Raw genomic sequence first — 11774 nt, forward strand, 5'->3', positions numbered from 1 at the left:
ACTTCACTGGGCCAAGTCACCTGACTACCGCTGGGACTTTCAAAATAAAAGACACCGCCCGACATCCTGCATCATAAGTTCATCAGTAGTTTAGTCACTGTCACAAACGAGACATGAGACAAAAAGTAACATGTACGCAATTTTTATACATATATAAAAACCAGTCGTCAGGTACATCAGATCTCTTGAACATTTCATTCTGTACAAAATACTAGTTAATCCAGAGAAAACTGGACCAGCTTTTAAATTCATTATAAACTTCTGCAGATATTCGGGTCCATGTTTTATTCAGTCCATTTTACACAGAGCGTTGGGGGGTCAGGATTTGTGCAGAGGCTGCAGATGTCAGTCTTCCACACCACCTTCAGTTTCCATTGTCTCCAAAATTCCTTCCATAACCTCTGCTTTTCGCTGCTTTTTGGCAGTGACTGAGGAGGAATAAAACAAACAAAAAAAATGAATAAACAGCAAACCTACTTTTTATTCAATTGTGTCCTGTTAACAAGGATTTGGTGGATTTACCATGAAAATGTTCAGCTGTTTTTCGCCTCAATGCCTCCACAGTTTCCTCGGCGTCAGCCCACTCCAGCACAAGACGTCTCCCGTACAGATGGGTGCTGTGGCATAGCGCGGCAAACGCTTTCTACATAGAAATCAGAGGAACACAACTGCTAATCAGTGTGACAGCCAAAATCCCTCTAAAATAAATATTGCTGCACTTTACTAATTTGAGTCACTTGAGCTAAGACTGATGCTTAAAAATGTTGGCTGGATCTCCTTTTTAACAATATGCTACAAGATCAGTTTTAAGGCCAATAATTGGTAATGAAAACCAGAAATGAGTTAAATACATGTTTATCCCTGAATGTTGGTGAAAATGGTTGAAAGCATGGTAGGTGCTAATATTCAGATGGCCGCTCTTCTCAAAACACTCTTTCGATTACTTCTTTTGATTAAATTTGTTCAAACTGTGATCATAAAATTAGATTTTTGAATTTGAAATTATATTATCTCTCTTGGACATGTCAGCTTCCGCCTTGAAATTGTTTCTAAACTTCCTATTAGCAGAAAATCTGTAACACAAAAATCTATTTTAATATTTTTAAAGCACATTAAAATATCCCACCTTGAGTATTTAAAAAAAGTTTTTTTATATGCTGTTGAAAGTACTGTAAGTCACAGACCTTGGATCATTTCCTCTATTGTTGCCTTACAATGTTAAATAATAAAATAGATTTGGCGATGGAGACACCCACAGACCGACAGGCATGTAGCCAAATGATGAGACCTACAAATCTACATGCTATAATATTCTGAGTAGCTGATGAAATGTATATTTTCTTTGTTTCATGAATCACACACAAACCTTAGCATCTTGTTTGGTGAGGAAATCAACAAAGCCAAAACCTCGATGACTTCCTGAACCAGCCGCTTTCTTTGGAAGACGGACAGTCTTTAGCTCCCCAAATGTACTGAGAAGATGAAATACAAGGAGGAAATGTGAGTATTAATTTAGCTCTTCCAACAGCGTAAATAATAATAAAAAACGATAGTTGAGTACGTGTTACCAGAAAAGCTCCCTGATTTCCCTGACAGAGGCTTGGAAAGGAACATTGCGCACAAGGATCTTGGATCCCGTCTGCTTCTTGTCAGCTTGTTTCTTCTTCCGTGTCACCACAGCTGTCCTGCACATGGGAAAAAAATGAATGAGTGGTGACAAGAAGAGCGATGTCTTCATACTACCATAAATTCTAACCACAAACATGTCAGCTGAAATGTTTAGGAGCATATTCTTGTAAGTAAATAGACATAAGTGGGGAAAAAGAAAACCTTTCTGATTCACATCTCACCTTGTGGCTCTCTCTGAAACCTTCAGCTCTAACTGGTGATCATCCACCTTATAGTGCTGAAGGAGGGTTTAAGGAGAGAGAAGACATTAGCCAAAAACCTGCTTGTGGAGAAAAGCTGTGAGAGTGTTGCTGAGGAGGTGAGGATGGTACCTGTAGCTGCCTCAGGGCCTTCTGAGCTGCTTCTGCCGTCTGATACTGGACAAAACCGTAACCCATTGACAACAGTTTGCCTAGAAGACAGAACAATAAGCATGAGAGCAGTGATTACGCAGAGAAAATCAGAAGATGTTTAGCACAATATTAACAGCGTGTTTTTCTGTGATTAAACTTCAGATGGTTCTGAAGTCTCGTCCTCCCAGATCTGGACCAGGGCATCACTGAGCTCCTGGAAAGTCTAAGGTGCAACCTGCCATCTTCAGATGGACTGAAAAGTGTCCCAGAGGTTTTCTATTGGATTTAATTCAGGCAAGCATGGGGGCCATCAATGATATCAATTCCTTCATTCTCCAGGAACTGCCTGCATACTATTGCCACATGAGGTTGGTCATTATCGTGCACCAGGAGGAACCCAGGACCCCCTGCACCGGTGTAGGGTCTGACAGCAGGTCCAAGCATTTCATAATGTTACCTATGGCAGTGATCTGTGCCTCCCTCCATGGATCTGCCTCACCAGACCATCACTGACCCATCAACAAAGTGGTTACGCTGAACAATCTTACAGCAGCATAACTTACCACTGAGTCTACAAAAATACTTTTCTTAACCAAAACATAATTTGTGGTTGAATAGTGAGCACTCCATTTGTATTATCAGTTAGTAAGCACATGCCGGCACTTGTTCTGAAAGGAAATATTTGAAACCCTTCTCAGTACCTGTTTTATCTTTTTTCTTGGATATCGTGCAGGATTTGACTTTGCCACATTTGGAGAATGTCTGAAATGAACAAATAAAAACCATGACCATCAGCCAGTGATTAAACAGTTAATAATAATAGTATTTATTAATGTACCTACCTCCAATAGCTTCTCCTCTGTCGTGTTGAAATTAAGATTCTTAATGAAAAGCGTAGAACCTGGAAGAGCTTCCTCCTCCTCTTCATCATCATCTTCTTCCTCCTTCTCCTCTTTCTCAGCTGCCTTCTTCTCTAATACTTAGTTAGACAGAGCAATGGTGGATTCTGATTATACATATCATACCCTTCAAGTCCGGAAAATACTGCTCTCTCTTAAAGAGACTGCCTGGCTGTGTTTTGAGAGAGTTTACCTGGTTCTGGTTTGGCCACAAACACCCCGACAGGCGCCCACTCCAAATACAGCGGGACATGATGGAACTGGATTAGGAATGAATTTGATCCAATAATAAGTCTTCAGTATCCAGCAGTCAAAACATACTATATGCAGGTGAAACGTTGCACACACCTTACTGTAAGCCAGCCTTGTGAAGGCTCGTTTCGCTTCAGTCGGCTCCAGAAACTCAACGATTGCAGTGAGTCCTGAAGGTGGCAGCAGCACGCGGCCCAAAGAACCATAAGGTGAGAAGAGCTCCTCAAGCTCTGACGTCTGCACTCCAGCTGGAAGGTTCTTCACCAGGATCACTGTGTTACTCCTTGCTGCTGCTGCCTGTAGACGAAGGGACGCAAGCCGTGGACTTTTCATTCAAATTTTCATTCACGCATTTGGATCAAGAGCACTGAGAAGTACATCAAGCATACCTGACTGAAGGAATCCAGGCTGACGCTGTTATCCAGCAGAAACTGCCGCGTCTCCTGGACAATTTGTGTTTCCCCCAAAGCCATCCTCACTGCAACACTTCCCTTTGACTCCTGCAGGGGAGAGCAAGGACCATAGATACATGCAATAAATAAATAAATAAATAAATAAATAAATAAATGAATGAATGAATGAATGAAAAACACAGTCTGTAAAAAGAGGATATTTTTTTTTAGATTGAGATGATGTTATTACTGTGCCATTAGCCTAAAGCATTTGAAAATGTGGTTACCAAACTACAAAAGTCATAATAAACCAAGTTGGTTTCAGTGAGAAACTGACCTGAGCAGCGGGCTATTGCTGTAGTATAGACTGTGTGGGACAAATCCATCATTCCAAAAAGAACATCCTATTATCACCAACACTAGGTCAGTATGCTATACGTTACACAGAGCAGGTTGTTGGGACTTTTTCAAATCCTTAGGAATCTCTATGGAATAATAAACTGATCATAAACAAATCAGTTAACCAGGTTATGTGTCAGAGAGCTGGAATTACTTCTGTTTTTCATGTATTTGGTATCCAGACAAACATTTTTCAAAGTTTTAGTCAATTAACAGATATTTATAAATAACCATACAGTCAATTGTGGAGGTAAAAAGTGGTCTGTCTAAATGGTTTGGATGTACTCTTACCTACCCTACAGGTAGTTCAACCTAGCAGCTACTAAAAAAAGTGAGACCCTTTGCTCAACTGAGTGGTCTTGTCTCTGCCTAGTCTGTGAAATCTACTGCGAGCTGACTTTTCCTGCAGGGGTGGGGTTACAAGGGTCTTTAATTCTCCATGTACATCGGACTTTTGCAGGACTCAAAGTTTGATGGAATAATATTCAAGAGGTTAACTTTTCTCTAAGAGAAAATATTTCAAATCTCTGTAAAACTGTCTATCTTAGGTTCAGCAACTTCAAGACTCTGACTTCTGTTCCTTTAAAGAAAGATGGATTTTTCTGACTCCTGCTAAGACCCCACCTCCATATAGAGAATGGATAACAATGATGACACAGCTGGCTGCCTGTGAGACTAATAAAAATTCATGAACACATTCTTAAATGGGACCCGTTTATTAGGTGGCCGTCTGCAGTTTAAATAACTTTGTGGTTACCAAGTAAATGTAATATAAGGTTGAAAGAGGCATTTAATAATTAGTCATTCTAAACTCCCTTTTCCCTTATATATTATTTTTTCTCTTGCATTATATTTTATAATTTGTTAAAAATTTTAATAAATTCTTCAATAAAAAAAGAAGAAGGAAGGATGCAGACAGGTGCATAAATGCAGGTGAACTAGATGTAAAGTCACTCACGTGGTCCAGGACTTGGCTTTTGGTGGTGTTGTATTTTTCAGCAATAGCATCTGCCACCGCACTTGTACCCAGAAACAAGGTGTTCCAGTTGTGTGAACTAGAAAGAAGCCAAAAATTCACATGTAAGCTTAAAAAAATATCAGCATCAGCAACAGAGAAACAGATCCCAGTCACTTTGATCCCAATTACCTGGAACTTAAAGCTTTAGTTTTAGCATCTTTTTGCCGTTTGTAAGATGAGGAGCCAGGACCGCCAGCATCAGAGTCACTCTTTTCTTTCTTCACATTGGAGGGAAGCAGGTGAAGCATTCTGCCCTAGAGGTGTAACAAAGTTTTCAAACAGCTGAATTTAATGAACTGCACTTTGAATCCAGCCATGAGGTGTAGAGTGATGAAGAAGTTCTGACATAAATACCTGAAATATGTGTCCATCCAGCTGAGCGAGCGCTGTCACGGCGTTCTCTGGTATCATGTAGGTTACAAAGGCAAACCCTTTAGGTCTCTTGGTTAGCGTGTCAATTGGGAACAGCACATCAGATAAAGGACCTGCAGAGATTTTATAACCATGAAACACTTGGGACAACAGCACTTTTTAAAAAATTATTATTTTTTTTTTTAACAGATGTGTATAGGTCTTATAGGTGTTCTTAACTCACCATGTTTGCTAAACAGCTCTTTGATGTCCTCCTCTGTGCAGGTATAAGGAAGGTTTCTGATGAAGAGTCGGCCTGACTCTGAAACATCTTCCTCCTCCTCGTCCTCCTTTAGCTTCCTGCTAAAGTTTCTGTCAGTTTCTTTCTCTTTTCCATCTCTCTTGTTCTTTCCCACAAAAGCATCCACGCGAAAGACTTCAATGTAACGCCCTCCTGAAAACACAAGCATGAGGTCTAGGCTTCATAAGCTGGCAGAGAATGAGAAATACATCTATAAATGTCTTTGTGCCATTGTTTCCCCAACTGAATGGTGGCTTCAAATGTTTTCGCTCACATTTTGTGCAGAGTTTTTACACCCTGTAACATCTCATTCATAGTAACACAGCCAAATATTATTAACAGAAATAAGGATTCACCTATATAATCCTTGTTTTTCTTCAAGGCCTTTTCCACCTCTTCCTCAGAGTGCAAGTCCACGTATACGTAACCTAAAAAACAACAGCACACTGTTAAGATGCATCTGCCTGTATACAGTTCATACAGAAATGTAGTGCTGTGAAAAAGTAATTGCCCTCATCCTGAATTATTGTTTTTGCATATTTGTCACACTCGAGATCATCAAAATATGTGCAATTTTACAGAAAGATAAGCAAATACACAAAAGTGGGAAAAGGTTATTCAAACCTACCTGAATGTCTCCCAAACCTAATAACCGTTTGTGCCACCATTGGCAGCAAGAACTGCAATCAGTGATATCTGACATGAGTCTTTCATAGCAGTCATATTCAGTCACACTTTTTTTTTGAGCCATTTAGAGGTAGACCAGTGTGTTTTGGATCATTGTCCTGCTGCATAACCCAAGTCCACTGGAGCTTCAGGGCATGAACTGTTGGCCAGATGTTCTCCTTTAGGATTTTCTGGTAGAGTGCAGAATTCATGGCTCTATCAACTACAGCAGGTTGTCCTGAAGCAGCAAAGCCGCTCTAGACCATCACACTACCACCACCGTGTTTGATGATTGGTATGATGTTCTTTTTATGAAATGCTGTGTTAGTTTTATGCTAGATGTAACGAGACTCAAACCTTCCAAAAATTTCATCTTTTGCGTCGTCATTCCACAGACTATTTTCCCAAAGGTCTTGGGGATCATCAAGAAATATTTTGGCAGATGTGAGACGAGCCTTTGTGTTCTTTTTGGTCAGCAGTGGTTTTATCCTTGGACTCTACTATGTATGCCATTTTCTTCGTCTTGAATCATGAACTTTGACCTTAACTGAGACAAGTCAGGCCTGCAGTTCTGTAGATGTTGTTCTAGGATCTTTTGTGACCTCCTGGATGACTAATCAATGTGCTCTTGGAAGTCATTTAGGAAGGCCGGCCACTCCCAGGAAGTTTCTCACTGTTGCATGTTTTCTCCATTTGTGGATAATGGCTCTCACTGGGGTTCGCTGGAGTCCCACAGTATTAGAAATGGCTTGGTAACCCTTTGCAGACTGATCGATGTCAGTGACTGTGTTTTTTATCTCTTTCTTTAGATTCAGTAATCAGGTCTGTGTGTGACTAGTAAAACTGCTGTCAGCTTTTTAAAAAAGGTGAATAATTCATGATTGAAGAAGGGGAGAATAAAATTTTCACTTAGGACCAGGAAGGTTTGTATGGGCTTTTTCCCTTAAAAAAATTAAATCATTATTTAAAAACTGCATTTTGTATTTATTTGGATTCGCTTTAGCTAATATTAAAATGAATTTGATGATTTGAAACATGCAAATGTGACAAATATGCAAAAAGAAAAAAAAAAGAAATCATGAAGTGGGCAATTATATTTTCTCAAGCCACTGAATACAGCATATGTGGGTGACTGTTGCAAAATGAGAAACTTTAAATACTTTTACTATCACACCTGTTCTATTTCCGCTTTCGTTCTTCCCAATCCGGACTGCTGCAGGCTTCAGTGGAGTCATAAATTCTCTAATTTGTTTCTAGTGGTGTTACAGAAAAAAAATGTTAGCGTCACAGATTCAGAGCATATAGTGAACATTTCAGTGCTGACACTGAGAAGTTTCTTGTTCGCTCACCTCTTTAACATTGAACGGGACTCCTCTCAGCTTCACTGTGAACTCTGTTGTTGGCTCCGTCTGTAGTAAATACACAGGGGTTGGTGTGAATCACTACAAACTAGTATCAATGACTGCACTGCATTGAATTCTAAAATTTAAAACAGCTTCTGACAGAAGAGTCACCTCCTGCTTGGCAGGTTTCTTCACTTTGCTCTGGTCCTTTTCCTCAGAGGTCACTGAAGATTTGACCTTTGAGATGTTTTCCCTGTCTCCACTCTCGTAGTCACTGTCTGTGTGCTGTAAAGGACCATCATCATCCTCTTCTTCCTCCTCCTCATCTTTGTTCTCCTCCTCCTCCGTGTCTGCTGTTTGTGCCACCTTTGACCGCAGGTAGTCCATATCTGATAAGCCAGACTTCAGTGCTTCTTTAGTGGCATCTGGAATCAACGGCATAGCAAACAATTAATAATAATTCACTGAACCTGGATGAATATTTTCCTATATAGTTTAATCTGATTTTCTGTGACTGTGTGTGTGTGTACTTTAGATCAATATTTCTCTGAAAATTAAATTTCAGTATTTTATGTTGATGTAACCCCAAAATTAAAACACAACCACTACCAACCTTCATCTTCATCCTCACTCTCATCATTTTCTTCTTCCTCATCCTCTTTGTCGTCTTCTGACTGCTCTGAGTCAAAGTTGAGATAATCATCTGAAGCAGGTTTCTTCTTGCTTTGAGTCGTCTTCTTCTTATCGGGATCGGGTGCTTCCTGTGCAGTGTCGTTTGCCCAGGTCTGAGCTTGGCTTCGATTCTGATGCACTGACAGAAACTCCTTGAATTCTGGTTCCTCTTCTAGCTGAAATGAGAAATAAACCAATATCCAAATATTAAGTGTTACATCATACAAAAACTGATGAGGTAGGCAAAAAAATGTATTAATTAAACAAAAAATTGTACTCTCACAGGCCACTTCATGGGTACACCTGTTCAACTGCTAATTTACCCACATATCTAATCAGCAAATCAGTGAAGCACTGGTCAGTGTACTGGTAATCTTAACCATAACCTGCTGAACGTCAGACTGAGCATCTTAATAAAGAGGAACGGTGATTTAAGTGATTTTGAACATGACATGGCTGTTCGTGCCAGATGGGCTGGTCTGAGTATTTTTCCCAAAGCTTGCACCCATCTCCCGACCAACATCTTAATTTAAGAGCAGATAAATTTTAAAGTTTATAATTTACTTACATCTCCCAGAATACTGCTGGATTCCTTTTTCTGCTTCTTCTTCTAAAATTCAAACACACACACTATTGTATTAATAACACAAATTATATGAAATCCTACTTATATTATTCTCTGGTAAGGCAGCAAAAAATGATGATATACAGAGGGAATAATGAATTATAAAGATATATGGTAAGTTTTATATACAAGTACGACCTCTGTAATTACAGAGTGTCAGTTTACAAATACTGTTATTTCCCGTCCACAGTTGTTTCCTACCTTTTTGGCATCAGTGTCGGCCGGAGCAGAGGGTTTGCCCTGCCCTGAGCTCTGAGTGTGTTTACTCCAGGCTCTTGCCTTACTGGGGTCTCCAAACGCTTTACACATCTCCACCTAGAATAAAGGACAGGTAAACCATCAAGCATGCGCGTGGTCCCTCTCGAGGCACAGACTGTGTGCGGCCGAGGCCATACCGTCACTCTGGATGTGTCCACGAAGCTCTTATTGAAATGCTTCAGGGCCTTGTTTGCATCCTCCTCGGATTTAAAACCCACAAAGCCGAACTTCCGGAACTTGCCGTCTTTGGTAAATTTCAGAGAGCAGTCTGTCAAAGTGCCAAAGGCAGCAAACATCGACCTGAACCTGTCCTCCTTCATCTGCACAGAGAACAGTGAAATTTAGCTGGGCTCAAATTAAAGGCTGCTCTCGCTTTGTGTTTACATGCGAGCGGGCTGTTTACTTACCCCATTAGGGAGGTTTTTAACGATGAGTCTCGACATCACGGCAGAAGGTGTAATTCCACTGTTAACGCGTAAAACTGCTTTATATAACTTGTCAACAAAAACAGCGTGGACAAGAACCTCTAGCTCGCCATCTTAAGTGGGAGGGTCTTCTTCTTCTTCGGCCGATAGTAACCGTATCAGTGAATAAACGCCACCCTGTGGTCGGGAATGGTTACTGCGTATATAATCAAACAATATTAAACTGGGTGTTCTAATAATCATATCAAAAACACATAAAAAAACTGATATTATATATGATATGAAAACATGTAACTATAACAGATGTTCAGGTATTACTAAAATATGACAAGTTAACATCTGGAAAACGAATAAATTGTGACTGAAAGGTAGAGCTGGGCGATATAAGATTTTTTCATATCACGATATGTTTTTTTCATTTCAGGCGATAACGATATATATCACGATATAAGCCAAATAACTATATTTGTAAGATTTAAATGTGCCGTTGCTCACAAGTAAAATGTGAAATAATCACCAGCTTGTCTTGATTTTAATATTTATTTCCCATAATAAGTTCAACAGGGTAGATGTACTTAAGGAACATGAGACTTTTTCAGATAAATAAAGGCAAATATTGCAAACTACACAAAAGGCAGCCACTAAAGCGTTTAAGTTTCAAAATAGAACAAACTAAACAGACTACTAAATTGTCAATTCCACTTAGAAACAAAATATTCTTCCCAGCGCAAAGCACAAGTCGCATGCGGAGTGAAGCGGAAAAAAAGTGCGAGAGAGAGGGTGAGAGAAAGAAAGAAAAAAAACCCACGGCTCGCGACGTTCACGTCAAAGATTCGGCTCTAGAGCCATTTCGGTCGTGACCCACACGGCGCTGGCTGCTTCCCAAACAACTACACATGTGTGGCTTGGCACTTGTGCTGTACGCAACAAGTCACGTGACGTGACGCTGCGGCTGTGATTGGTTCGGCTCTGCGCTACTTAATTTGGATTGGCTGTTCTTCTTTTCTTTTCTTTTTTTAAGAGAGCAAGAGAGAGACGAGGTCTATCGCAATAGTTTAATTTTTCTATCGAGAAAAAGTTATTTCGCATTACATATCGTTATCGTTCTATCGCCCAGCTCTACTGAAAGGTGTGACGCGACCAATCACTGTAGAAAACAGTCATTGGTCGCTAACTGCAAGTTTCTCTTCTGGCTTTCTTGAAGTGTACACTGCAGGTCTTCATGTGTTTTCTGTTGTTGTTGCTTTTGCAAAACCTTTTATTGATGCTACTCTGCATCTCTGAGCATTTTTTTCTTTTCGGCTTCCAGTTCAGTTATTTGGTACTTCATTTCATTATACAATTCTTGGAGTTTTTTATTTTTCCTCTGGAGAATAAGTTTTTCTTCTTTCTGTTGTATGTCTAATTGCTCCTTCTCTTGAAGCAACTCTTGATTTTGGAGCAGTGTTTCATTAAGAGTTATTTGGAGCATTTTGTATTTTTCGTCCATGTCTTCAAGTTTGCATTGCATTTCTTTCTCTTTTATGGCCTGCTGATCTTTCTCTTGAACAAACTCTTTATTTCTCTGCAGTGTTTTATCGAGCCTTATTTGCAGCACTCTGCATTTTTCTTCCATGTCTTCAAGCTTGCAGTCCATTTCTTTCTGTTTTATGTCCAGTTGTTGTTCTCTTGAAGCAACTGTTGATTTTTGTGCAGTTTTTTATTATGCTTTACATGCAGCGCTCTGTATTTTTCTTCCATGCCTTGGAGTTTGCACTGCATGTCTCTTGGCTCGATGTCCTGCTGTTCTTTCTCTTGGAGGATGTCTTTATTTTTTTCCAGAGCTTCATCAAGCCTTACTTGCAAGTCTTCGTTGTGTTCCTTGATGTTATGAAGCTTGCAAACCATTTCTTTATGTTGTATGTTGCTCTTTCTTACATTGTACTGTGAGTTGCAGTCATGCATACTGCAGCCCAACTGTGGTGTTCCTGCAGCTAGAAAAACTACCTTAAGCTCCAAACACAGTCTATTAACTGAATTTGAAGCTGGCTTAAAGGCAGCAGGGTGGAGAGTGTGTGGAGAACAGAAAGAAGGGAGGTTCAACCATCGCCTGCAGCTTACACATGCCTTGCAGGTTAATCTGGCTGTGTATGGTCTTTGCTTCCTGCTGAGA

General features: G+C 40.0%; 1 protein-coding gene across 1 annotated transcript; it reads right to left on the minus strand.

The window, feature by feature from the left end:
* Window positions 1-164: 164 nt before the first annotated feature.
* On the minus strand, window positions 165-9730 carry rbm19 (RNA binding motif protein 19). Its single transcript, XM_063489956.1, has 24 exons — window positions 9605-9730; window positions 9335-9517; window positions 9141-9254; window positions 8883-8924; window positions 8256-8490; window positions 7814-8067; window positions 7649-7708; window positions 7474-7552; window positions 5990-6061; window positions 5577-5786; window positions 5336-5466; window positions 5111-5235; window positions 4922-5018; window positions 3562-3672; window positions 3269-3469; window positions 3114-3180; window positions 2864-3000; window positions 2723-2783; window positions 2001-2080; window positions 1851-1906; window positions 1569-1685; window positions 1367-1472; window positions 523-643; window positions 165-428 (listed from the first exon to the last, which is right to left on the minus strand). Exons 1-24 carry the CDS (start codon window positions 9638-9640, stop codon window positions 346-348), a joined length of 2778 nt encoding a protein of 925 aa, XP_063346026.1. The 5' UTR covers window positions 9641-9730; the 3' UTR covers window positions 165-345.
* Window positions 9731-11774: the final 2044 nt, after the last annotated feature.

This window comes from Pelmatolapia mariae, linkage group LG12, assembly GCF_036321145.2.
Source record: "Pelmatolapia mariae isolate MD_Pm_ZW linkage group LG12, Pm_UMD_F_2, whole genome shotgun sequence".
Lineage (NCBI taxonomy): Eukaryota > Metazoa > Chordata > Actinopteri > Cichliformes > Cichlidae > Pelmatolapia > Pelmatolapia mariae.